General features: G+C 57.9%; 3 protein-coding genes across 6 annotated transcripts in view; 2 read left to right on the forward strand and 1 right to left on the reverse strand.

Annotated features, from left to right (window-relative positions):
- Phf13 (PHD finger protein 13) overlaps positions 1-5,883 on the forward strand; it is a 7,044-nt gene extending 1,161 nt beyond the window's left edge. Inside the window, exons 1-4 of one of the 2 annotated variants that reach the window (XM_023699350.1) lie at positions 542-715; positions 1,227-1,328; positions 2,860-3,397; positions 3,813-5,883. In XM_023699350.1, the coding sequence (XP_023555118.1) occupies positions 683-715; positions 1,227-1,328; positions 2,860-3,397; positions 3,813-4,039 (900 nt within the window). In that variant the 5' untranslated portion in view covers positions 542-682 and the 3' untranslated portion in view covers positions 4,040-5,883. Of the gene's footprint in view, positions 1-541; positions 716-1,226; positions 1,329-2,859; positions 3,398-3,812 lie in introns of those variants that run through there. The other variant, XM_004639630.2, reaches the window with a different exon arrangement.
- A 373-nt stretch (positions 5,884-6,256) lies between these two features.
- On the forward strand, positions 6,257-11,314 carry Thap3 (THAP domain containing 3). Of its 3 annotated transcripts, none has more exons than XM_023699352.1 (4): positions 6,257-6,685; positions 8,687-8,879; positions 10,648-10,752; positions 10,893-11,185. In XM_023699352.1, the coding sequence occupies exons 1-4, from the start codon at positions 6,612-6,614 to the stop codon at positions 11,085-11,087; spliced, it is 567 nt and encodes a 188-aa protein (XP_023555120.1). In that variant the 5' UTR covers positions 6,257-6,611; the 3' UTR covers positions 11,088-11,185. The 3 variants fall into 3 exon arrangements, with proteins under 3 accessions (XP_023555120.1, XP_023555119.1, XP_004639770.1); XM_023699351.1 differs by having other exon boundaries at positions 6,258-6,685; positions 10,879-11,314; XM_004639713.2 differs by having other exon boundaries at positions 6,261-6,685; positions 10,927-11,314.
- A 710-nt stretch (positions 11,315-12,024) lies between these two features.
- The window catches only part of Dnajc11 (DnaJ heat shock protein family (Hsp40) member C11), a 129,760-nt gene continuing 115,522 nt past the window's right edge, over positions 12,025-26,262 (reverse strand). Inside the window, exons 6-17 of the mRNA XM_023699380.1 lie at positions 23,240-23,368; positions 22,339-22,461; positions 21,196-21,269; positions 19,842-20,031; positions 18,997-19,082; positions 18,793-18,909; positions 15,354-15,509; positions 13,903-13,972; positions 13,414-13,471; positions 13,164-13,306; positions 12,801-12,930; positions 12,025-12,580 (exon numbers count right to left, since the gene is read on the reverse strand). Coding sequence (XP_023555148.1) covers positions 12,555-12,580; positions 12,801-12,930; positions 13,164-13,306; positions 13,414-13,471; positions 13,903-13,972; positions 15,354-15,509; positions 18,793-18,909; positions 18,997-19,082; positions 19,842-20,031; positions 21,196-21,269; positions 22,339-22,461; positions 23,240-23,368 — 1,302 coding nt within the window. The 3' untranslated portion in view covers positions 12,025-12,554. The remainder of the gene's footprint in view (positions 12,581-12,800; positions 12,931-13,163; positions 13,307-13,413; positions 13,472-13,902; positions 13,973-15,353; positions 15,510-18,792; positions 18,910-18,996; positions 19,083-19,841; positions 20,032-21,195; positions 21,270-22,338; positions 22,462-23,239; positions 23,369-26,262) is intronic.

Consider the following 26,262-nt stretch of genomic DNA (forward strand, 5'->3'; position numbering starts at 1 on the left):
GGCGGCGCCCGGAGTCTTCGGGGCTCGCTGGCGCCCGCGGGGGGGTTGGTGGGGCAGCCCGAGCCCTGGGACCCCGAGATCCTGCTGGCGTCCCGCAGCCCCCACCCTGCGGTGGGCCTCGCACCTTCCGGGGCCGGGCGGGTGCGACGCGGCGCGGGGCGGACGAGCGGGGGCTGCGGCCATCTGCCTCCCCGGGGCGGTCCCCATCCGCCCGGGCGCCGCCTCACCTTCGCGTCCCGGGCGCGGAGCAGTTGTGCGCGATCCCGCAGAAGTTAAAAGTTGTCCCCGAGTTGAGGGCGGGTGCGGCCCTTGCATCCGCGCAGGACGCGCGGCTGCCCCCTCCTCGTGCGGGAAGGTGGCTGGCCGGGAGCACGTTGTGGGTGTTTTAGAAAAATGTGGCGTTTTGGAAGGAAAATTTAGGGGCGATTGCCTACTCCTCGCTGCTCTCCCCGCCCCTCTACCGAGGGACCGCCCCACAGTCCGTTGTACCCCATTCCCTGACCGGCCAGCGGGGGAGCTCCGGTGAGGGTGGGAGGGCCATGATGTGAGGCGCGGCTGTCCCGCAGCTTCTGGAGCCACGGAGGCCTCCTCCCAGGGCTAAAAGCCCATTCCTTGCGGCTGTTTCCACTTCGAGGGGCAGGGTCGAGGGACTCCCTAGCCGGAACATCTCCTGTGCATCTGAATGTGCAGCCACGGGGCGGTGGCGAATTCTCTAGTTCGTTCCGAGCCTCCACTGTTGGGAGTGGAGGGGCCCCCTGAGACACAAGCTGGGTCCTTAACGCCCCTGAGGGGGCAGCAGTCAGATCCGAAGAGCTAGGAGCGATAAGGCTCAATTTTTGAAGTGACTTAAAGTACTTAAGTTACAGATTCAGTTGAGTGTAGTTTCTTTCCCAGTGGAAAATCTGGCAAAGACGTTAGTCCTGATAGGCGTGCAGGGATCAGCAGATAAGGTCAGAAAATGCCACATGAGCTCCAACAGGTAGACTTCTGTGCAGACTTTTATCTCCTCCCTGGTTTCCCAGTGTTCTTGGCACAAAATCCTAGTCCTTCTCTTGCAGTTTTATAAAAAGTGTTATTTTTTGACCTGAACTGAGCTTATCTTGTTTCTGGGCTGTAAATCCAGCAGCCTGGGTTTTGAGTGGCTGACGGTAAAGAAACTCAGCTCCTCCCGATTGCTGGGCCTGGTGGGAGCCTCCCCTGACTCACTCCCTTCTCCCCTGGCACAGGAATACTCCCCCGGCTACAAGAGGCGCAGGACCGTGGAGGATTTCAACAAGTTCTGCACCTTTGTCCTGGCCTATGCTGGCTACATTCCGTACCCGAAGGAGGTAATGCCCGGCTGGTGTTGCAGGGCAGGTGGGCGGGCACTGGGTGAGGACACAGGCTGTAGTCTGGCAGGAATCTGGTTCCTGGGGTACTGAGGGCAGCTGAGGCTCTGAGAGAAACTGCAGGCTTTTTTTTGTGGAGGAGGGCAATCAAACTTAGGACCATGCATTTGCCAAGCAGGCATTTGTGCTGCCGCTGAGCTATCTCCCCAGCCTGCCAGATAGCTACTTTTTTTTTTTATTTGCAACTTAAAGCTGAGGACATCTGAAGCCCAGGAAAGAGAGAACTAGCTTGTCCCGGGACTGAGCTCCACACCCTGCCTCTCTGGCCCTGTGGTTCAGAGCTCCACATCCCTGAGCCTTCAGGGAGTTTTGCTCTACACCAGGTGTGAGTGGAGAGGCGAGTTTTTTTCTCTGAGAAATGTTTAGGAGCGTGGATCAGCGCTCCTGTGGGGCTCAGACTTAAGAGGCCTTGCTCCTCTTGAGCTAAGCTGCAGATAGACAAATCCACTACTTTTAGGAAGCAAAGTCATGGCACTGGTTTGTTCTTTCCCCTTGCCGGGTAGGTAGGGGATGCCTGCTTTGTGCAAATGTGCTTGACCGGCCAGGGAACCAGAGCTCAGCTTGCTGCTTTGGGGCACCAATAACTTCCTTTGGTTTTGCAATATGGGATAGCTTCAGGTTTTTTACAAAAATAGGAATTCTCTGAAGTTTTTTTTTTTTTTTTTTTTTTTTAAACCAGGCAGGACCTTGTGCTTACCAGGCAAAACAGGGATTTTCAATTTAAATTTAGTTATTGGTGCTGGGGGAGATGGCTCAGTAGAATAAGTGCTTTCCTGGCAAGCGCAAGGGCCTGAGTTCAATCCCCGGTCCCCCCCCCCAAAAAAAAAGTTAAATTAAAATAAGTCTTTGGTGAGAAAAGAGGAGAAACTTTATAATGAGGGAAAAATGAGAGATTATAAAAGGATGTCTACAGTAGTCTTTTTTTGGCGTTTTGTTTTGTTTTTGAGACGGTCTTGTTGTGCAGTTCAGGCTGGCCTGAACTCACTTTTTAGCCCAGCTTGGTCTGAAACTGCCTCAGCCCTCTTGAGTGCTGCGATTACAGGCGTGCACCACCACGCCCGACTACCATTTTTTGGAAGGTTGTTTATTTGAGGCAGGGTATTGCTATGTGGCCCAGTCTGTTCTTGAATGTGTAGCAGTTCTGTCTCAGCCTCTGGCCTGCTGGGTTGACATGCACCACCATGCCCAGCTGGGATGTATTTTTTGCATGTAGAGGCTTTTCCTCCTGCATGTCAGGAGTGTCCTGCTGTGCCTCCACCCCATCCCCTTTTGCGGGGGGCTGACTGAGTGGCAGCCAGGCCCTGGGTCCCTTTGCCTCTGTGCTCCCTTCTTGTGGTTCAGGGCTATGCTGCACTGCCTGTTGATGGAATTGGTCCTGGGGGTGGTCAGAGAAGCTCTGCTGGGGGCTGGCTCTTGTCACTGGGCCTGGCCGGATTAACTTGAGCCTGTCCCCAAACCTTGGGCCTTTCAGGAGCTTCCTCTGAGGAGCAGCCCCAGCCCTGCCAACAGCACCGCGGGCACCATCGACAGTGACGGCTGGGACACTGGTTTCACTGACATGGCGACTTCCGTGCCCCTGCCAGTGTCTGATCGGTGCTTTAGCCATCTGCAGCCCACTCTCCTGCAGCGTGCAAAGCCTAGCAATTTCCTGCTGGACAGAAAGAAGCTAGATAAGCTGAAGAAGAAGAAGAAGAGGAAGCGAAGGGACAGCGATGTCACCGTGAAGGAGGGCTACAGAGGGGGCTTGCTGAAGCTGGAAGCTGCAGATCCGTATTCGGAGACCCCCACGAGCCCCTCCCTGCAGGATCTGCCCCAGGCTCCCGGAGACCCCTGCTCAGGCTGGGATTCCGACACTCCCTCCAGTGGCTCTTGCGCCACCGCCGTGTCACCTGATCAGGTCAAGGAGATAAAAATTGAAGGCAAACGGACTATCGTCCGGCAGGGAAAGCAGGTGGTGTTCCGAGATGAGGATAGCACCGGCAACGATGAGGACATCATGGTGGATTCAGGTCAGTGTCTGGGCGGCTGGAGACACATGGCGGGGGGGGGCAGTGTCTTGTCCTGGGCTCAGAGGCCAGGCCCCACCTGGGAGCAGGGTGAAGGCTAGGAGGTACGTGCAGGGGCTCAGGAAGGGGTTCATTGCTGCAAGGGCCGTGGGTTCCAGACCAGAGTGGAGGATGTGGGGGTATAAGTGAGGGTGGGTAGTACCTGGTCACCACGCGTTGCAGCCCCTTTTGTGGTTCACTTGATGTTCAGAGTATTGGCATTGGGACAGTGGGAGTAGATCTTCAGACAGGGTCTTGCTGAGTTCTCCAGGCTGGCTTCAAACTCTGTCCTCCTGCCTCAGCCTCCAAGAATGCTGGGATTACAGGGGTGCAGCATCGCCTGGCTTTCCCTCCTGTTAACGTGTTCCTACCTCTGTAGATGATGATTCCTGGGACCTGGTCACCTGCTTCTGCATGAAGCCATTTGCCGGCCGCCCCATGATAGAGTGCAACGAGTGCCACACCTGGATCCACCTGTCCTGTGCGAAGATCCGGAAGTCCAACGTTCCGGAAGTGTTTGTCTGCCAAAAGTGCCGGGACTCCAAGTTTGACATCCGCCGCTCCAACCGCTCCCGCATGGGCTCCCGGAAGCTGTTTCTGGACTGACTGGGTGGCGGGAGACTCTGGGCTTGGGGGCGGGGATGGGCGCTGAGGCCCTTCCCCACTTAGCACAGGACTCCCCGCTCGGCCAGGCAGATTTCTTATTCAGGTGCCTAAGCAGAGGACAGGCTGTCCCAGTAGAAACTGTACATAGCCAGCGAGCGTAAAGCCTTCGTCAGCACAGGCTGCCGCCGCCGTTGTGTTCCTGGTGGCGGCGGCAGCAGACCAAACACCCAGGCGTGGTGGCTTGGTTCCTCCACTGCCGTGAGGGGGTGTGGTCCCGAAGTTTCACTGTCATTGTTAGCGATTCCCACTGTTTGGAACTAGTGCCAGCTGTTACTCCTGCTTCTGCGGGCTGGGGCGAAGAGCGGGAGCGGCTCGGTGGCCCCAGCCTGCAGCCCAACAGCCATATGTGTGTGTTTCCTGAGTGTCGCCTCACCTAAGTGTCTGTACAGCCACTGTCTGAGTCGCCCTTTCTTGAGGTCACGATCACGAGCTGCTGTGGCGTTGGGAGGCGGGTGAGCTGTGGTGAATCTTTAGTTTCCCCCGTGTGTTAAAAGGGACAATGTGTGGCCACCTCTCTGGAAAGGGCATTGGTTGGGGGGTCTAGGTGGCCCATGTTCATAACCCAGTTTCCTGTTTTGCACGGTGTACAAGTCTTTTTTTTTTTTTTTTTTTTTTGCACGACACAGCCGAAGTATTGGCTGATCTCTTGCTGGGTCCCCGTTCTCTAGTAGGCGTCCGGGGTCCCAGGGGCCCAGAAGAGCTGTTTGGAGAGTGGGCGCGCTCAGGTGTCGAGTCTCCTCCCACCCGGTCCAGTAGCACACACACGGTTAGCAGGCCGTGGTTAGGATGACAGCCCTGCTCTTGGTGGGAGCTGGTGGGAGCGGGTGGCTGCAGGCCTGCCCCTCAGTGCCCGGGTCGGGGGCTCCAGAGTAGGGCATGGGGGCGGGCGGCTTGCTCTGGTTGGCAGTGTGCGCCAGTGGCGCCCAGGTTATTTTTTCAAGACTGTCCGCGGGGTGATGTGTGCGTGGGCAGTGGCGTTTCTTCTGAGGTGGGCAGGGTGGAGGGCCCAGGGCTGGGGTCTGCAGCCACAGGGCGCCCCGGGTGTTCTTTACTTCACCCACTCTTGTCCTGGACTCTGTCTAGTCTCCTCTGTCTTAGTTTTTAAAAACCCTGTTTATTAAAGTAGAAACTGTTTCTGAGTAAGTTTATTGTGAAGGCCCGAGGGTGAACTCTGCCTAGAGCAACCTGTTCCTGGGCTGGCCCTGGCCCTGGCCCTGGCCCGGGGCACCCTCGGCAGGCTGGGGAGGGAGTCGCCAAAGACCTGCCCCACGATGCCTTTCCAGTCAGCGCGGTGAGAAAAACCAAAGTTGCGAAGTGCGTTTCTTCCTTTTTAAAACTCCAGGAGATTTTTACAAGTTAATCCACTTGATTTTTAGACCAGAACTGCCGACTCTGGTGATTGATTGTTCTGTGCTCTGGAAGGTTTTAAGCTGCCTCTGGAACGCATCCGATACTCATCTCAATCTGTCCCTTGAGTTGGTGGTGTCCTTTCACAGATGTGTTGCCGTGAGTGTTTGCCGCGCCAGGCACCTTGGTTTCGGGTTGGGTTGAGCTGGGCCAGTCCACTAACTAGCTCCTTTATGCAAATTCGGCACGACCCGCGGTCCAGGGGCTGCTTGGTGGCCAAGGGAGAGGTCCTCACCCTGGAAGTTGGCCCTCGCTGGCTTCAGCCAGGCTGGACACTCACCATCGTTTACATGGTTCTGTGTAATTGTAAAGTTTGTGTACAAAGCGAGGTGTTCGTGAGAATGTATATTTTGTAAATAAAGATATTGCTACTTTGAGGGTCTGGTCTGGCTTCGGGTGTGCAGCGGGCAGTGAGGGGCCCTGGCGTCCCCTGCGGCGACGACGACGGTGCCGGGATGCGGGCGGGCAGGGGAAGCCCGAGCTGGTGTGCCCGGCTCATGGCTGCTCAGAAGTGAGTGTGGGCTGAGAGCGGCACGTGCGCCTGACTGGCAAGCAGAAGGTCCCGAGTTCGGTCCTGGGTACGAGAGAAAAAAAATGGGCCTCCACGGGGGGCCCAGAGCTCAGCGCCCTGGTCACACGAGCGGGCGGCGGCCCCTGGGGGCTCCCCTCGGAAAAGCTGCAGCGTCCCCTTCTGCCTGTGGGCGTGCCTAGGGACAACTTCAGGCAGGGTGTCGCTCGGTGCCGCCGGCTCCCGGCTTCGAACTTAGGCACTGAGGCCTCCCCGAGTGCTGAGGTCACAGGTGTGCGCCGGCGGTGCAGCCAGTGGCCGTGGGGCTCCCCGGTGACGTCAGGGGAGCCCACACCCGCGCCCCAGCTCTGAAACGCATCTGATGTGAGTATTGCGGGGGCCGGAGCCAGGAGACCACTGCCTCTGGCCAACTGGGGCGAAGCCTGGAGCCCGCTGACGCGGGCCGCGTGTTGCCAGGGAGACGCGGGGGGGGGCCTGCCGGAGCCCCGCGAGCTGTCCCCAGCTCCCGGGAGGGCCCCGCCCCGCGGCCCCGGGCCCGGCGCCGCCATCTTTGTTAGGGGCAGGCCCGGATCCGCGATGCCGAAGTCGTGCGCGGCCCGGCAGTGCTGCAACCGCTACAGCAGCCGCAGGAAGCAGCTCACCTTCCACCGGTGAGCGGGCGCGGGCGGGCGCGGGCGGGCGCGGGCGGCGGGGTCGGAGCGCTCAGTGCCCTGCGGGGAACCCGGCCTCCGCAGGCTCTGGGAGTCTGCGGCGCCGGAGGCTGGCCACACCGGTCTGCACTGCGTCCCCCACCCTTGGCCCCGTTCAGCCCGGGGCTGTCTCTCCCCGCTCCCCGCAGGGCACAGCGCCGGAGGGCAGGCGGCCTGCGCCTTGTTTTCCCTTGCGCCCTTTATAATGCCTCCCACTCCAGCTAAAGGTGCACGCAGGAAAGTGAGAGCCGTGCTTTGCAGCCCCCAGCCGCCAGCTTTTACCCCTTGTCGGTCCTCTCCCCCTGCTCCGCGGGATCCAGCCCTTCGGTCGAGCTGGAATCTGGCCGTGCTCTGTGTGATGCTTCCCGTTATGTTTGTGAAAGGCCTCCTTGGCACGTGTGGCGGCGGGCATTCCTTTTCACGGCTGCATAGTCTTCTAAGAATGCCCGTGTCACAATTTAGCTGTGCGCAGTTGTGGGGAACATCGGGTAGCTCCTTTGTTTTGGCAATGGCAAGGGGAGCCCTGTGCGCAGGGCAGTCTGGAAGTATCTCTGCCCAAATGTGCATCTTTCTGCTTCTGTTGTGCATAGGCGGGGGTGGAAGGCACTCACCGTCATTCTGTTTGAGACTTATGTCTCCAGTGACCCTCATGACACCAGGCCCAGTGGCCTGACCCCATCGGGTTTGTTTTGTGGTGCTGGAGATCAAACCCACAGGTGTCATCTACCTCCTGGCCCCTTTTTACTGAACTTTTAAAATTTGGAGACAAGGTCTTGGTGAGTTATCCGGGCAGGACTTGAACAAGGGATCCTCCTACTTGAGCTTCCCGATCGCTGGGACTGCAGCCCTCTGCTCGGTGCTGTGTGACTCCTGACACATCCTGGTCCTCTTTGTCCTGGATGCTCCTTTTGCTGGGCGCTCCCTATTTTCCACCCACAACTTTATTACCCCTGGCTCTGGGGATTGAACCCAGGGCCATCACACTCAGCTTTATCCTCAGTCCTTTCAAAATTTTTAAATTTTGAGACAAAGTCTCGTAAATCACTAAGCAGTCCAGGTTGGGTGTGAACTTTTCACCCTCCTGCCTCAGCCTCCCAGAGTGTTGGGAGGATAGTTTGTACCTCCAGGCCAGCAGGAAACTGCTTCCCTCTGTCTTGGCTGCAGGTCCCACCCGCAAACCTCACTGCCTGCCTTGGAATTTGCCTGAGGCCCTGGGCGGGGTGGTGGTCCTCGCTGCACCCCCATCCATTGGGCTGGATACTGCAGCCCCCCTCTGTCGCAGCCCTGCAGCCCCTGCCGGAGCCCCGTGGCCTCCAGTGTCTGCTCAGGGTCATCTTAGCTCAGCACTGTGGTGATGACTAGTCTCAGCTCCTCCGGAGGCTGAGGCAGAGCAGTGCACGATGGAAGGCGGCCCGGTGATCGCCCGCCTCAAGAGGACTGAGAGCGTGGCTCAGCGCTACAGCATGGCCGGGAGAGTTCCAGGCCCTGGCTCCGCCCCGCCAGTGGAACTCATTCCACGGTGGCTGTCCCTGCCTGCCGCAGGGCTCCTGCGTGTGCTCAGCGGTCGCTGCCTGCCGTCTCTCCTTTCTGGAGTCAGGGAGTTTGTCTTTTATTTGCTTCCAGGGCCCTAGCCCGACAACAGGGCCTGGCTACTGGCTGCTGAAGGGCACTTTTTGTTTTTTTTAAAGCACACCTGCAATCCCAGTGGTTGGGAGGCTGAGGCAGGAGGACCGACAGGAATTCAAGGCCAGCCTGGGCTCATAGTGAGTTTCAGGCCAGTCTGAATTGCAGGGAGAGCAAGAACCTGCTTCTCCTCCCACAAAAGGACGAAAGTCTGTAGAAAGTAGCTGTTTGTTTCCACAGCGAGGCTCAGATTGTCCAGAGCTGCCCGTGCAGTCCCCTGGGGTGGATGAGCCTCGAGGCATAGCCCTGGCTGGCCCAGACCTGCTCCTCCCGCCCCAGGTTCCCGTTCAGCCGGCCCGAGCTGCTGAAGGCATGGGTGCTCAACATGGGCCGGGCGGGCTTTAAGCCCAAGCAGCACACGGTCATCTGTTCTGAGCACTTCCGGCCTGAGTGCTTCAGCGCCTTCGGGAACCGCAAGAACCTGAAGCACAACGCCGTGCCCACCGTGTTTGCCTTCCGGGAGCCTGCACAGGTAGGCGCGAGGCCAGGGTGGCGTCTGCGGGGCAGAGGCCGCGGTGCGCAGGGCCCAGGGTGCGGGCGGCCTCGGGGACCCTGAGCCCTGTCCACCTGCCGGCCCTGTGCTGGGACTTAAGAGAACTCTGCTTTTTCTAAAACAAGGGAGCTGAAACAGGAGGATTGCCTCAGCCTGGAGTCTGAGGTCAGCTGGGCCACACAGCAAGACTTCATCTTACTGTTTTTTGAGATAGGTTTTACTGTGTAGCACAGGCTGGCCTCAAACTCACAGTGATTCTCCTGGCTCAGCCTCGCTAGTGCTGAGATTCCAGGCACCAGCTCCCATGCCCGTGAGGCCTTGTTTTATTATATTTTTTGGCAGAACAGGGGATTGAACTCAGGCCCTTGTGCTTGCCAGGGAAGCGCTTATTCCACTGAGCCATCTCCCTGGCTCCGAGGCCTTGTTTTAAAAAATAAAATCATGCTTTTGCTTCAGAGCAAGGTACCATTAGGGAAGCTGAAGGCTTAGTGTGTGGTCCTTGGGGACTCAGGCTGGCCAAGGGCACATCCCTGCGGAGGTGGGCCAAGGGGTTTGCTTTTGTAGGTTTGCTAGGCTGAGAGGTGGCTTTGGGACCTTGAGAATTGTCTTTTTGAAACAGGGTCTCACTACAGTTCAGGCTGGCCTTGAGTTCACTTTGTGGCCTGGGCTGGTCTTGAACTCACAACAGTCCTCCTGCCTCAGCCCCCAAGTGCTGGGTTTACAGGTGTGTGCCACCACGCCTGGCCTTGAGATGGTTTTGGGAAGCCAGACTGATGGATGTGGACGTGGAGGTGGCAGCATTGGCTCAGGAGAGCTGGACGCAGATGCCACAAAGCGTCATACCTAAATGATTTGCTTTTCTGGGGATTGAGAGGGTAGCTGTGACTGCAGGGGAAGAGGCCAGTCAGAATGTGAGGAGGGTGTGGTGGTGCACACCTGCAAGGGCAGCACTGGGGAGGCCGAGGCAGGAGGAGTGCTGTGAGCTCATGGCCAGCCTGGGCTGTACAATGACACCTTATTTAAAAAAAACAAAGGGGGGGGGAACCAAGGAAAATAAAAAAAGGAGAATCTCCTGCCTGGACCCTGCCCCTCTTGCCTACCCGACAGGTCCCTCCCTTGGCCTGTCTTCCTAGAGCTGTGACCTCACAGGTAACCTGCTGGCCTGGGGCTTTCACCAGTAGCCCCTGCGTGTGTGTGTGTGTGTGTGTGTGTGTGTGTATAGAGCCCTTTCATCCCAGTCACATGACCCGGGGCAGGGTCTGTGGTCCCCAGGGGCAGCACCCTGCAGCTACTGCTGTGTGGCACAGGCCGTGGTCTGTATCCCTGGTGTGTTCCACCTCATGGTGGCCCTCGGAGGATGGATAATAATAGAGGCTGAGGTGACAGGAGACCTGCTCAGGACTATGACTCAGGGACATCTCTGGAGAAAGGGGGACTTGAGTGGGCAGCAGGACAGGGCTCCAGGTTGGTTTAATTCCCACACTGGCTGGGTGCCCATGCAGCTGGGCAGCGGGCCCTGTGGTGGCGAGGTCTTCAGCTGATGAGGCCCAGCACGCTGTGGCTAGTGGCCTGCACCTGGGACACCGCAGGGCTTGGCTGGGGTCAGCAAGAGTCCCCTCTTGCCCCAGAGCTGGGAGATGAGGCTGTGTGGTCAGTCTGGCACAGTCCTGTGTGGGGCTCACGGGTGATGGCAGTGGCAGTGAGGATGTGCTGGCGCGGCCAGCCTAACTCTACCTGCTCTTCCCAGGTCCATCCCGAGGCCGGGGCTGGGGGAGACAGCCCTGCCTGGAGCGCGGACTCTGACCGTGAGGAGCTGCAGCAGCCACCCAGGACCAAGGGGCTGGTGACACAGGTCAGGCTGTGGCCCGGCACCAGGGGGGTGTGGGGCGGGCTGGCAGAACAGGACAGGTGGCTGAGGGCCACCTGCACAGGGACAGTAGTGTCCAAGTGCCAGGCTAACTTGATGTGACCTTCTCAGCCCCGGGGGCCCAGGCTGCCGGGCTCCTCTTGCTCCCTCTGTCCCCAGGCCTTACCTCCGAGGCCAGAAGCAGCCGGAGATGCTGGCGCAGCGGCCAGCCAGCCAGGCCCGCGAAGACCCCTCCCCGGGCAGCCGTCGGACCACAGCTACGCCCTTCTGGACCTGGCCGCGCTGAAGAGGAAGCTCTTCCTCACGCTGAGAGAGAATGAGCAGCTCCGGAAGCGCCTGAAGTCCCAGCGGCTGGTGCTGCGCAGGATGTGCAGCCTTCTCCGAGCCCGCAGAGTGGGGTGCCAGGGAGCCCGGCCACGGCCTGAGCCACAGAGCTGAGCCTTCGGGGCTGTGGCCGCATCCCCGGGCACGGACACTTGGGTCAGCGCCCACAGCAGAGATGCCGGCAGGGCACCTGGTGCCGTCCACTGAGGGCACAGGTGGGACGGCGGGGCCCAGCCAGGCAGCGCGCGAGCCGGGGGCAAGGTCCTTCAGCTCCGCAGCGTGGGGGCCGTCCCCTGCCCACAGCTGCCCACAGCGTGCAGGGCGAGGGCTGCTCCTGCCCGGATCCCCCAGCGTTCCGGCCTGACCCAATAAAGGGCCTTCTGCGCTGGTCTTCTCTCTCCAATTTTCTCTCCAGATTGTCACTGCTGAGACAGTGACTTCCTGCTTCGCGTTAGAGATGCGGTGGCGGCAACACGCAGCGGGATTCCCGGCCTCCCGAAGCCCTAGCTCAGGCTGCCCCCCAGAGGACCCAGCTGGGCGACGCCACGGGCAAGCAGAGGCCGGGGCGCTCGGGTCCAGGACGTTTATTGTGGGCGCTGGCCGCGCAGTGGGGCTCATGCAGTGTGGGCCGCGGCAGCCCCGCTCCACAGCAGAGAAACTTCCTCCTTTTACTTTAAAAACGGAGATAAATAGGACACAACTGGTTCGCTGGGGCTGCTTTTAAAAACCGGAGGAAGGGGGCTGTTTGCAGCAGCACAGGACCCCGGCACGAACCCCGCCTGCTGGCCCTTTCTGCCGAGCCGCAGCGCCACCTGCTGGGCTCAGCCTGGAGTCGCAAGGCCCGGCCGGCCTGGGTCCGCACCCGGCACCGCGTGCTTGCGTCGGGTGCTGCCGGCTGTGCCCTTTCCCCCGTGCCCCGCCGTGTGGCCGGGCTGCGCGACAGCTCTGGTCCAAGCTCAGGGCCCAGGAGAGATTCAAGAGGCCCTGGAGCAAGAAGAAAGAGACGGCCTCCAACTTCCATGTTCTCGGATAAAAAGCAGTTTTATAGACCCGCAGTCCGCTCCCGCCCTAGGCGAGTTTCAGCAGAGGTGTGGGGATCCGCTTGGCAGACGCCCCACTCGGGGGCCTGGGCTGCAACCCGTCCTTGCTGCTCTCCCCAAACTCCGTGTGGACTGGCGGCACTGGGAGGACCCAAAGGGCTCTGGGCGGGCAACCTGCTGGGCACGGCTGGGGACCCGCCCTCCAGGGTCTCCATCGGGGTGCCCGCCTGTCCCAGTGCTCCCGGCAACACTGCGCTACGGTGTGTGCGTGTCCCTGCGCTTAATTCATGTGGCACCACCTTCTAGAGGAATAAAATAAAATAGAAATCTGATCTCTGGGGGGGGGGGTGTCCCATTTTCAAATTTGCGGACTTCCAGGAAAGGGTTTCTTGATGCCTCTTTGAAACCGGGATCTCAAGCAGCTTATCCATCCGTGTCAATCCTGTGGGCTGTGACAGAAAGGACAATGCAAGCTAGTGTGGGCTCAGCCATACACTACCGCCAGTAGCTGCCAAGGAACTGGGGCTGGGCTGCCTCCCAACCAGCCAAGAGCCCTGTGAAAACCCTGAGGCAAGGCAGCACTCGGAGAGACTCAGGGGTGGGGGTCACTGTCCACCATGCCACCAGCTTCAGCCGTCCCTGCCGGGGGCCTTGTAAGCAGCTACTCACACTGCTTTGGTATCCGCAGGGCCTCACTGTCTGGCACTGTCACCTGGTGCAGTACGCCCCGGAACTGGTACAGCACGCGCAGGCTTTTCTCCTCACCCACACACGGATCATAGAAGCCGGGCAGCCCCGCCTGCAACACATGCATGTCTCTTGCGCCCCTGCCCAGCACCAGGTGTGACACTGGGCTCCACTGGGGTAATTCCCACAAGGTAATTCTGCAGTCCCCACTGCCTCTCTGGGGAGCTGCAGGCACTGGCAGACGTGGCCTAAGGGCCGGGTAAGCACGCACTAGACACAGGGAGGATGCCACGGCCACCAGGGCTGGACCACGCTTTCTCTGGTGGGGGCCAGGCAGGGCTGTACCTTGGAGGCCTCTGTGAGGATGAGCTTCGAGTCCTTCACCAGGCACTGCAGGGGCACGGTCACATCGATCACCTTTACCTTCTCCCTCTTCTTGCTCTTGTCATTGACGAACTTGCCATACCAGGCGTTGACAATGATGAGCCCTGAGGACAGAGTGGGCAGGACAGAGGCAGCCTCCTTGAAGCCAGCTCCAAAGAGGGCAGCTGTTGGGGCCCGGGGCCCACCCGGCTAGCTGGCAGCGCCTTCTCACCCATTCTGGACTCCTCAGCCTCGATGATTCTCCGAACAGACTCCTGCATCAGGCGAACCTGCCGAGGACGAGAGGAGCAGTGGCAGGGTTGCACGGGCGCTTGGCCCGAAGCAGCACTTCTTCAGAGCCCAGTGGGGGCAGTAACCACCAGAGGCATCAGCATTTCTGACTGGTGCGCAGGAGACGCTGCACTCAGTTCCCTGGGAAGAGGGAGCCATGCTGCCCAGCCCTGCTTACCCCCAACTACCTGCCAGGGGCCATCCGTGTGTCTGCCTCAACACTCTCTCCTCACAGGCACCCCAACAATAGCTGGCCATTTGTCCAGTCACTTCTGCTCTTTATAGTGCCAGGGACAAGGGGTGCCATGCACTGCAGGCTGGTGCTGTCACTGAGCTGTCCCCAGCGCTGTACCTGTCACTTTTTTTTTTTTTTTTTACAAAGACGCAGACAAGAAACCTGGGACACATGGACTCCAGGATGGGCACTCACAGCAGCCTCTGCTTCCTGCTTCTTCTGCAAGATGTCACTGGCAGTGTTTTCCCTCTGCTTTTCCAATTCCCTTCAAGAAAGCAGCAAAGCCACAAATGAAGTGTCACCCTGTACTGGGACAACAGGACCCCACGCTGGCCCCATGCACAGTCTGTGAGCTCAGTGCTGCTCTAGTCCTGGAACTTCCACCTCAGGGGGCCAGGAGTGGCAGGCCAGGCAGAATACTATCTCTGGACAGCTCCACTGCCGGCCACCTTATGGGCCCTCAGGAGACCACTGCTGTCTCTGGGGAAAACACCTGACCCCATGCAGATGTCAGAGCCCAAGTGACATCAGGCACAAAACTGCTTTCCACTAGCAGGGCACAGGACCCACCAGTACCACGGAGGCCTCCTGTCCCGTCTTGGACCTCAGGGGCACTGGGACCCCACCCTGCCTACTTTCTGTGTGCTGAGCTCTGTGCCCCTTCTAGGAGATCGCACAAAGTCCCAGGCACCCGTCTAGCCTGGGGGTAGTGCCATCACCAGGGCGAAGGTCAGCTGCAGGGACTGAGCTGGGATCACAGGATGTCAGGGCACAGGGAGGGCGCTGCCCCTTGGAAGCTGGAACCCAGGCCCCACGGCACCCGAAGGGCTGGGGCTGAGAGGTGAGCTCTTCCCTTTCCCCACCCTCTGCCCACCCAGGTTTCCTGCGGGCAGTGCCAGCTCCCATCCTGAAGGTGCTCCACCACTGAGCTGTGCCCCTCTGGGCCTTTTGTATTTTATTCTCAGAGCCTGGCGAAGTCACCCAGGCTGGCCTCAAACTTTTTTTTTTTTTTGGTGGAACCAGGGATTGAACTCAGGGCCTTGTGCTTGCCAGGGAAGCACTTATTCCACTGAGCCATCTCCCCCGCCCCTGGCCTCAAACTTTCCGTCCTCCTACGGAAGCAGCCTGAGTAGTGAGGTTATAGATAGGAGCTGCCATGCCAGGCCCAACAGGTTATCTCTTGTCATGGTTTACAGTTTCTGTTTTTTCTCCTACTGGCAACTGAACCTAAGGCCTCTCTGCACTGAGTACCATCCCCCATCTTGTTTGTTTTGTGATAGAATCTTAAGTCTGGGGGCTGGGGAAATGGCTCGGTAGAATAAGCGCTTGCCTGGCAAGCACAAGGGCCTGGGTTCAAAACCCCGGTTCCACCAAAAAGAAAAAAAAGAATCTAAGCCTGTTTCCCAGGCTGTGCTGAACTTTCAGTCCTCCTGCCTCAGCCTCCCGAGTGCTGGGATCACAGGTGTGCCACCACTCCTGGACAGAAAGAACCTCAACTTCACAGGCAGGCTCTAGTTCTGACAGCAGGACGACACTTCTGCTGGGACCAGCTGACAGTTACGGAGCACCGCGACAGCCCGGCCTCGGTGCCCTGCATGCCCTTCTGCCACTGCAGTCCCAGGACGCAGGTGCCGTCCGAGACTCACTTCTCCTTCTGTGCGCGGAGGTATGGTTTGATGATGAGGCGGTGCATGGCGAAGTAGACCACCAGGGGCCCCACGGTGGCGTAGAACACGGCGCTGGGCAGCAGCTGGTCCGTCAGGTGGATGGGGAAGAAGTAGGTCTGGCTGGCCCTGTTCAGCCTGGAGACAGACACAGTCGAGGTGGGGCGGCATCCCGGGGGTAGGCCGGCACCGGATGCCCTTGGGCACCGGGCCGCTGGCCCCAGATAGGTCCTGGTCCAGACTCAGGACCCGGGGCTTGCCGAGCTCAAGCAGCGTGACATCCTGAGAACCTGTGAGGAACTCAGAACTAGTGAGCGCAAGAGGCCGGAGGGCAAGTGAGCCAGCATGCTCTGCTGCATTTGTTGCTAGCTTTTCTGAGACAGGATCTGGCTAGGTAGTTCAGGATGGTCATGAACTCTGCGATCCTCCTGCCTGGCACCTTTTTTTTTTTTTTTGGTACTGGGAATCAAACTCAGGTCCTTGAACTTGCCTGGCAGGCGCTGCGCCACTGAGCTAAATCCCTGGCCCCTATTTTTTAAACAGTCTTACTAAATTGCCAAGCTGCTTGGGCTGGGCTTGAACTTGTTATCTTCCTGTCGGCATCTGAGTGGCTGTAATGCTGGTTTAGGACTTTGCCGTGATTCATCAAACAAATGAGGTATAGGCCGGAGGTCCGTGAAGTACAACTGCCCGCTCTGGTCCGCCTCTGGACCTTGTGGGAGGAACTTTGGTTGGCACAGAGGGGGCATCCCTCTGCATAGCCAGAATGGCTGCAGGCCTGAAGCCTCTGAGGACCAATGTGACGGCCCAGCAGAAACCCAGCTGCCCTCCTGCGATGGGCGGAAGGATACAGGCACGCCAGCGGCAGTGAGACCAGGTGCTTCGCGGCGTGGTGCACTGGTGCGGGGGAGAGGCTGGGCCCTACTCCAAGATGGTTTTTATTTTATTTTAGCGTCTAGGACTGGGTCTACAGGGTCTCACTACATAGACCAGTCTCCCGTGCGGGGATTACAGGCATGTATGCCACCGTGCCCAGTCTCAATCTCTGTCTCAGCATGCTCTGGGGGCGGGGCTGGCACAGCGGTACTACGTGGGCTGCCGTGCTCTGCCTAAGCAGGCGCTTTAATCCGCTGAGCTATCTGGCCAGCCCTCCAAGCTCATTTATTTATTTGGTGGAACCGGGGATTGAACTCAGATCCTTGTGTTTGCCAGTCAAGCACTTATCCTACTGAGCCATCTCCCCGGCCTTTTAAAATTTTTTTTACTTATTTATTTTGCGGAACCGGGGATTAAACTCAGATCCTTGCATTTGCCAGTCAAGCGCTTATCCTACTGAGCCATCTCCCCGGCCCTCCAAGATCATGTTACGTGTAGCAAGTGACCCCAACTCTGGAACCATCCCCAACACCTCCCATCTGTGTGTCCTGAGCAAGGGCCATTCACACTGCTCTAACAACTGTAAGAACACCTGTGAGGCTACTGCAGGCCAGGTCTGCTTCTGGGGAGAGTGGGGTCACTCCTGGATGGACCCTGGCAGACGATGGCACCACCCAGGCCCCAGGGCAGATTATTTATGTTTGGCGGAACCGGGGATTGAACTCAGGTCCTTGAGCTTGCCAAGCAAGTGCTTATCCTACTCAGCCTTCTTCCCAGCCCTTTCCGGCCCCTCCCAGGTCAGATTTAGAAAGGCTGGGTGACTGCAGCAACTGGACAGCTCTCCTGGTGCCCTTACAGCCTGGGCATCCCCAGGTCCCAGCCGAGGCCAGCTCCAGAGCCTGCAGTTGCTCTGCTGCACTCTCCTGCCCTCTCACCCCAGAGCAGGGGGTGGGAGAGAGCTGAGCTGCTCCCTCAGGGCGTGGGGGAGGACAGCTCTGAGCTTTAGTGACCTGTAACCTGAAGCCTGAGGCCACTGCAGGAAGCAGCCACCTGTGGCTAGAAGTGCTTGCTGGTGGCCCTAGGAACAGCCCCAAGGGCTTCAGGAGGGCAGGACTGATGGGTAGGCCCAGGAGGCTGCCATGGTTCTGAGCAAAAGATTCACAGGGGCTGGGTGACCTGCAGGGACCTCTGCCTGCATGGAGAATGACTTGGGGTGAGGAAGATCAGTCAAGGGTGCTGTGGCCACCGAGACGAGGCACAGGCGGCAGAGGGGCCAAGCGGAGCAAGCAGACCTGGACCTCACTTATGGGTGGACACAGGATGCCAAGATATGTCAGCTCTCGTCAGGTGTGCAGAGTGAGGGACCTCAGTGAGGTGTGCATGAGCCACGGTGGTGACCCAGGTTGTTGTGGACATGTGTTAGATGACATCTGAGATGCTGTGGGCCACTCAAGCTGAGATCTGGGAAGCAGGACGGAGACACAGCAGGCCTTCCTTGGAGATGTGGGCCTGGTCCATGGTGCATGGGACCCACACGGACTCCTACTGTCCCACAACAGCTCTAAATGAGACACAAATGTGGCACTGTCCTGGTCAGGGGGCAGCAGTAAGAAGTGTCTGCTTGGCAAGCGCAATATTCTGGGGCGCCTGAATTTGATTGCTGGTACAGAAACAAAACAAAACAAACACAACTTGCAGCCTCAGCCTCCCTAAGTTAGGGCTGCGTCACCGTACACAGCTGTTTTCTGTTCTTTTGAGACAGGGTCTTCCTATGGACACTGGCATTCGTGGTCCTCCTGCTTCAGCCTCCCCAGAGCTGGGACTGCAGCAACACCGGTGACTCAATGAGCCACCGTGCCTGGCTCCAAGCATTTTCTCTTTTTTGGCAGAACCAGGGATTGAATTCAAGCCTTTGAACTTGCTAGGCAAGCACATATTCTACTGAGCTATCTCCCTGGCCCCCAAGAATTTTCAAGGAGGATGCCTGGCCGTACACTTATGTGGAGCTGGAGATTCAGGACAGGTGAGTCAGCGCCTAAAGGTAATGAAGTCAAGAGACGGACAGGCCCCTTGGGAGGGGCCCAGGCAGAGGACCGTGCCAAAGGGGGCCTCTGGTAGCAGCAGTCTGGGAGCCAGAGCCAGCCTGCGAGGCCGGAGCTGCACTAGGTGCCCCCGGATGCCAGGACCTGGGCGGCGAGGTCTGGGAAGGGGCCCAGACAGAGAGAGTCTGCGCCCTGATCTACCCTCAGCGGGATGTGGCCGGAAACGCCTTTTCCTTTTCCAGGAGGCTGGGGCTCAATCCTGTGCAGCAGAGCCATCTGCAGAGGGGAAAGCTTCAGGTGCGCTTGGGGGCGCTGTGGCGGTGAGCTGCCCAGCCACCAGGGGTCATCCAGTGCCGCCAGGAGGCGGCCGCAGCAAGGCTTCCTTAGTTCCCTGTGCCTTCTGCACTGACCTCTTTAGGTAGCGGAGACAGAAGCAAGGGGCTCTCTAGGCCTCCAAATGCAGAGCCAGGCAACCACAGCTCCACAGGGCCAGTCTGACTTACTTGACCTTGAGGGAGACTCCCTGCGGGACTCCAATGCTGACAGCTGCACCGAGGACACTGTGCCGGGAGATCTTGCGCTCGGCGCCGTACTCCACCACCGTTCCGAAGAAGCCTGCCCTGCCAGAGCAGAGGCTACTGTGTGCGCCGTGCCCACTCCCCACCCGGGAGACCAAGCTCCTGCACCCCAACCCACTGGGCCCTTACTTAAGGGAGCCTTTCACTCGCGTCTGGTCGTCGTCCTGGAACTTGTGCTGATAGCTGATCAGTGCGAACGAGTGGGGGATCCCCAACTGCGAAGACAGGGGACAGGAGCAGGTCCCTGTAGCCTCTAGAGCGCTGGGGAGCCCACTGGGCACAGCCCGAACACAAGCCTGGCAGTCAGGCAGGTGTGCAGTGCACACTTAATCGTGCTCGGCCTTGAGCTCAAGAGGTGATGTGTTTATGCACCAATGCCCCCACGATGAATGCACTCACCATGTGAGGCAAGTGTGTAGTAATAAAAAAGAGGGGAAAAAAAGACTACGTTAAAAACAAAAACCATGGGGCCGGCCAAATAGCTCAGTGGACTAGAGTGCCTGCGTAGGCAGACGCAGGGGCCAGGGGCTCCATCCCCCTGCCGTGCTAGTCCTGCCTGCAGAGCGCACAGAGACAGCGACTAAGACTGGGGGGGGGGTGGCGTGTGCCTATAATCCCAGCATTTGGGAGGCTGTAAATTTGAGGATCACTGAGTCCGATCTACGTAGTGAGACCCTGTGGACCCTGTTCTAAATAAAAAAAAACCCTAAACAAAAACCATGCTGGCATTTCACATAAAAACTATTTTCTAGCTTCTCAAACAAGAATGTGGACACACTACTTGGTGGTTGGGGACATGGCTTTGGGTGCCTCTCCATGCTGTGCCTGGTGCCTTCTTCCTTGGGCCTTCCCCCACCTGTGAGCTTCCTGAGCAGAGCTTTGGATGCCGGTTTGTGTTAGGTGAGAGAGCCACTCCTTGGGGCTGCTCCCCAACTGTGAGGGCAGCCGGCTGTGGCCACCCAGCTCCCGCTCACCTGCAGGGCCGCGGTGAAGTGGCTGGTCCTGGTGTCCCGTACGATGCTCGTGTTCATGGCAGACTGGATGCCCCACCGCCACTGCAGGTAGCCCACTGTGTTCTTATCCAGGTTCCGAGCCAGGACGGTGGTCAGGCCAGGCCGGATCCCACGGGATGAGAACTGCAGGGCACAGTTTGTCGTCACAAAGCTGGGGGAACACAGAAAGGTCTGAGGACATCTGCTTCCAGCTGCTCTGCCATCTCCATCTGCCAGGCTAACACCCTGCTTGGTGTCATTCCCATGAACCCCTGGGCCAGCTCCCAGCCGGAAGGCAGGTGACGGGCCAACCTACAGGACCCCCAGCTCCCACAGGGCGCTGTGCTCCTCGGCTGATAGTGCGATCCTGCTTTGGGTTCCAGGCACCCTGGGAGGCTCTCAGACAAGGCAGGGCCGCAGTGCCCCAGAGCTCTGCCGCACGCTGGCACTGTGTCACTGCCCCGGAACTACTGCCAGCTGGTGCAGCTAGGCAAGGGTCCCGGCTCCCCCGGGGGGCCTGGCAAGTGAAAAGCTTCCCAGGAGAAGTCGTGAGGCCCATTTGCCTCCAGCAGCTCCTGGGCAACTAAATCAGAACTTCCGGCAGGGGTGCGGGCTTCAGCATTTGGTGAAAAGCTGCCACACGATCCTGATAGTCCACACGGTGCGCTAGGGAAAGGCTGGGAGGCGCGCTTCCGAGGCCGGCAGCGCCATCTGCAGGTTGCGAGGCGCATTTCAGCAGCAGGACGGCCCGCCCCTGAAGGCAGACGTGCTGCCCAGAGCCTAGTTCTGCTTCTTTTTCTTCAACACTGGCAACTGAACCCGGGGCTTCTGTGCTGAGTTACTTGTGAAGCCCCTTTGAAATCAGTTTTTAAATTGTGAGCCAGTGTCTCGCTAAGTCCCCCAGGCTAGGGCTGAACCTGTGGCCCTGCCAGATTACGGCACCGTGAGCATGCAGGACTCTCTTTTCTACCCTCTAGGGGAAAAGCTTTGCCATTAAGTAACAATTAGCATGGCGATTCTTCCCGTTGTTTTTTCTTTTTTTAGTCTGAGTTTCACCCGCAGCTGTCTGCCCAGCGGAGGAAAGCAGGGCACTGCTGTTTTGGGAGTGATGGACGTGAAGTAGAGGCTGGACGCCCCTAAGCACTACGGCCTGCAAGACGCCGGCTCCCGCCCTCTCCTCCCCCCTCTCCTCCCCCGCACAGGCCAGGCTGAGCTGCTGAGCAGGCCCGCACCGCATCGCACCGTGAGCCCAGGTCACTGTGTCCCAAGCGCCTCAGGCTCAGGACGCACAGGCTCCCTCCGGGCCTGCCTGGCCAGGAGCAGCTCTCGTGTTTACCATCTGGGCGTGAGATTGCGGAACAGCTTGAGACCAAGTAAGGGCCCCTGGAGGTCGCCAGCTCCAAATTCCAACTGAGAGAGAGAGAGAGAGAGAGAGAGAGAGAGAGAGAGAGAGAGAGAATGAATTAATGGTTTCTGCTTTTCCTGGTACCAGGGTTTGAATCCAGGGCTTTCCCACTAAGCTGCATCCCTGCACATACAAATAAATGTATGTATGTACCACACATGAAAACATATCTATCTATCCATCTATCCATCCATCACATGTTATCATTTATATGTACAGGATGTCACTACCAGCTTGGACTTGTAGTGATTCTGCTGTTTCAGCCTCCCCAGCTGGGATTACAGGTGTGCGCCACCATTGCCCAGCCTTCATGCTGAAATTATTCTAATGACACATACTCCCACTCAGTGGCAGGGGCCTGGATGTCGACACGCACAGCACACCCAGGGATCCCAGGGGATTCTGGGGCCGCAGAAAGGGGCTCCCCACAGCACAGCAGGCCCGCCCCGACATCGATGGGCCTGGACCCACAGGGAGCCCATCAGGCCGCCTCAAGGAAGGCAGCAATAGCCATTAGATGGAGCTGTGTGTGCCTGGCAGCGCTGGCTGCCCGTGCTCCCTGCAGGTGAACACTTTCCGCCCAGGCCTGGATCTCCAGGAGGTGCGATCTTTTCTGGTGGAACTGGGGATTGAACTCAGGCCCTTGTGCTTTGCCAGGGACGTGCTTACTCCACTGAGCCATCTCCCCAGCCCCTTGTCGGTGCGATCTCAAGAGACATCTTTCACCTTTCTTTTTTGTACTGAGCATTGAGCCAGGGCCTTAACACTGAACTATATCCCCAGCTCTTCTGAAAATTATTTCCTCTGAGTCAGAGTCTTAAGATGCCCAGGCCAGGCTCAGCTCCGCGATCCTACTGCCTCAGAATCCCTACTGCTGGGCTTACGGGCCTGTGCCACCATGCCTGGCTTGGGGTCCTAACTGAGCTACTGGACAGATGGGCAGGACTCCCTCTTGGACTACAGACACATCTTCTTTGGGGCCACCTGATGCCTGCCACTTGGGACCCGACTGCTTCCACAGTGACGCCATGAGGCTCTGGACCGGGACGACCCCACGGAGCCCAACTGCCTCACCTCGCCCCAGCCCTTCGCGGAGGTCACTCGGCGCAGTGCAAAGTTGACGGAGCCCCCTCCATTGCCATTCTGTGTGGAGAGGCTTCCAGAGAGGATGGCTGTGTCCGTGGCCGTCAAGGGGGCCTAGGGAGATACTTCTAGTGAGAAATGGACATGCTACGGAGAGCAGCAGCGTACCAGCTGTGAGCACAGAGGTAAGGGCCGCGTGCATGCAGGACTTGACCGTCCCAGCTACCCTGGCCCTGACATCTGCTTATCTGAACTGCTGCCAAGGCAGTGCCACATTCTGAAAGCGCATTAGCGGAAACTGCTGGGCACTCTCAGGGAGACTGGGGCTGAGTGTGCCAAGGCAGGAAGAGCACAGCCCCTCTGCTGTGTGCCTCTTGCCGAGGGACTCCAGGCCTTGCTCCGCCCAGGGCCTGAGGACTTCCGGGCCTGGATGACCAGACCCAGGCAGCTCTAAGAGTGCCTAAGGACACTGCAGGCTGACAGGCTCAGTGAACAAACAAGGCAAGGAGGCGGGGGCTGCTGGAGCTTGCCGTCCTGACCCTGCCACCCGAAGCAGTGTGTGGAAGGTGACAATTCAGGGACCCCAGTGCTCAGCTGCCATGGCCATGTGGTGATCTCCTCATCCTCCTCCCGCCTTCAAACACCACGACCTTGGCCTCCTCTTGGCCGGGGCACCAACCCCTCCTAACAGGTGAGGGCTGGGCCCTGTGTTCACACTGGCTCCCAGGCAGCACAGCAGTCACAAGGCTGTGCCCAGGGCTCCCTCGCTCTTTTTCAGTGGCTATTTCGGCTCTTTCCTGAATGAAGACGAGAACCCCAGCAGACACGCATCCAGCTGCTGCGCCTCATTATTGTAGGCCCCCTGCACTTGGAGAGGCGCTCTGAGCTTTACCTCGATGGACTGGGATATGTGCATTTTGTTGATTTCAATCTGCGGAAAGCCACTTCCAGAAACGTCCTCGTACTCCTCATCATAGCGATCAAAAAGGTCAGTGGCATCTACTCCAACACTGATGGTTCCCTGGGGCAGAAAGACAAACAGTCAGGGGCTCGGAGCTGTTTCTGCAGCAGGAGGGGCTTTCACAGAGCCAGGCACCTGACGTCACGGTCTCTGTGCTCAGGCTGTCGTGAAGCTACATGGCGTGAATGTCACAGCTGAAGCTGAAGAGCTGTGCAGGCCGTGCACTTCCTGAGCCAGGAAGCACCACGTGCGCACAAGAGCCAGCCTGGCATCTGCAGGGGCAGCAAGCCAAGGACAGGAGTTCCTGCAGGTGACACCATGCCAATCTGACCCTCAGAGACCAAACAGGACCCCAGATGCACAAAGCCACCTACATGCTGGCTATGGGAGTGACACATTTCTCTGCAAACCCTGAGGTCACAAAACTACCTCAAAACTTTGAAAACATAATCTACCTTTAAAGATAAAGAAGCTCAGGCAAAATAAGGTGCGAAGAAATGGGAGGCTTAAAAATCATGCTGTCCTGGTATGGTGGTGCACACCTGTAATTCCAGCACCCTGGGACCAAAAGTTCAGGGCCAGCCAGGGCCACATAGTAAATTCATGGGTGGCCTGTGAGGAGAGAAAGTCCACGCGAGAACACAGGACAAAGGATACAAGCTGCCCCTGATGACGAGCAGAACCCACTTCCACAGACCCCCCCCCCCAGCTGCTGGAATAGAGTGACATCCGGAGGGGCCCAATCCCCCCGAGCCATGGGGCCCAAGTGCTGCTGCAAGGAACTGTGCTTTGGGGTGGTCCGCTCGCACGGAACCAGAGGAGACGGACTGGAGAGACAGTGCTGCCGAACTATGGGTAACATGAGCCCGTGCCAGAAACCGTGCTTCTGCCAGGCAGGTGCCCCGAGACAGAGCAACTCCCAGCCCTGCTTGTGGCTCTTCTTCTCCTTCTCCTTCTCCCTCTTCTTTTTTTTTTTTTCCAGAACCGGGGATTGAACTCAGATCCTTGTGTTTGCCAGTCAAGCGCTTATCCTATTGAGCCATCTCCCCGGCCCCGGCTTTTCTTCTTTCGCTTATGCTTTTCTTGCTCACATCATCAACGTCGTTCTTCCCCGAGTCTTTATTTTTGGTACTGGGGATTGAGCTCAGAACTCTGCGCTTGCCAGGCAGGCACTTAGGCCACTGAGCTATATCCCCAGCCCCAGTATCATTTTAAAGATGTACTTGAGTACATGTCTGTTTGTTTATTTATTGGATACAGGATCTCACTATGTAGTTCATACTAGTAGTGATCCTCCTGTCTCAGCATCCCCAGTGCCGGGATTACAGGTGTGAGCCACACCAGGGATTCCAGGGTCGGCGTGGCATGTGGTACCTAGGATCAAACCTGGGTCCTTGTGCTTGCCAGGCAGGCGCTTAGAATGCTGAGTTATCTCCCCAGCCCCTAAGTACATGTTTTAATATTTAATTTTTGAAGTTATTTTTGAGTAAGCCACTTTATAAATTGACAACATAAAAGCACTGTTCATGAATACATGCTCTGAAAAGAGGTCACGGCTTTCATTACTTTAGGTAACCCCAACACCTGAGGTTGAGCAGGGGCCAAGCATCCTAGCGAAAGGGCCAGGGCGCACCCGAGGTCCTCAGCGCCCCCTGCTGGCCACATAGGGCATCGCCAGGGCAGCACCGCACAGGCCCAAGGCGGCTGCCCTGCTGCCTTCTTCAGGGGCACTGCAAGAGGGGAGCCTCTTTCAGCTTTCCAGCTCAGAGAACCAGCAGTTTTCCTGTGGGTCTTTGGGGAAAAGCAATCGTACCATGTGTGTTATTTAAGTCTCTTATAATATGTGCCCAAATGTGTTGGCCAAAGCTTCCACTGTTTCAGATTTCCTTTCCCAATGAAAAATGTTAAATGGTAACAGGTACTTGTGTTCAGGCTACACTGACAATCAACTGATTCATCAGAGTAGCCTATTTATTTTTATTAATTTAATTTTTGTCTTTTTTCAGACAGGGTCTCACTATGCAGTTCAGGCTGGTCTTGAACTCACAATGACCCTCCTGCCTTAGCCTCCCGAAGGGCTGGGATTACAGGTATGTACCACCATGCCTGGTTTAGCCTGCTTGCTTATGGGGAATTGAACTCAGGCCCTTGTGCCTTGCTGGTAGGCGCTTGTGCTCCTGAGCTCTATCGCCAAGCAGTGAGAAGTTTAAGAAGGTTTTTTGTTGGGGGGGGGGGCGTTCCCTGCTGGCTCAGGCCGCCTTCGTCTGGTGTGGCATGTGGAGTTGCGGATCGAACCGGATTGGGTTTGCCAAAGCAGGAGTTTTAAACAACTGAGCTAACATGCACTCTCCCACTCCTGGAAGTTCAAAAACGCCATCCAGCCCTTGCTTTCCACTGCTCTTAACACCAATAAGACTGAGACTAGAGACTAGTCCGCCTCTGGTGCCCATGCAGGCCTGCTGAAAAACCAAACCGGACCTGGTGAGCAAGGAGCGCCAGGCTCAGGTGCCACTCTGCGCGGGCAAGGGTGTCCCTTGTGTTAGGGGCGCTCGGAACACCGCATCCTGCCCTCCCACTTCAGGAAAGCCACTTTCCTTTTCCCTGTGCCCTGAGGGCTGGGCCGAGGTCACCCTCTTTTCACCCTTACTCTTACTCTCCCATCACATGCTGGCGCAGGAGGTAAAAAGCAGATTTCGATTCCCACAGAAGCAAAAACAAGGCAAGAGATAAACAGAAACCTAGTGCTGAGTGAGTCAACGGCTACGTTTCCCAACAACTTGTGTATTGACACCCAGTATGTGCAAGTCATTAAGTCCTACTCTTCCATAAAAAGTGTGCACGGAGGAAAGCATCTCTTAAGTAACTTCTGCCATCAGACCCAAACTGCAGACCTTGCTAAGTACCCATCTCCCTGTCACTCGCAGGACTGCCCACAGTTTTCTAATATATATATA

The sequence above is a fragment of the Octodon degus genome, unplaced genomic scaffold (assembly GCF_000260255.1).
Source record: "Octodon degus isolate 3935 unplaced genomic scaffold, OctDeg1.0 scaffold00113, whole genome shotgun sequence".
Lineage (NCBI taxonomy): Eukaryota > Metazoa > Chordata > Mammalia > Rodentia > Octodontidae > Octodon > Octodon degus.

Excerpts from the sequence above, each read along its gene's own strand:
- Thap3 (XM_023699351.1), top strand. The coding sequence starts at position 6,612 with ATGCCGAAGTCGTGCGCGGCCCGGCAGTGCTGCAACCGCTACAGCAGC. Across the intron at positions 6,686-8,686 it reads AAGCAGCTCACCTTCCACCG|GTTCCCGTTCAGCCGGCCCG; the intron begins GTGAGCGGGCGC and ends CTCCCGCCCCAG. Across the intron at positions 10,753-10,878 it reads CCAAGGGGCTGGTGACACAG|CCCCGGGGGCCCAGGCTGCC; the intron begins GTCAGGCTGTGG and ends TGACCTTCTCAG.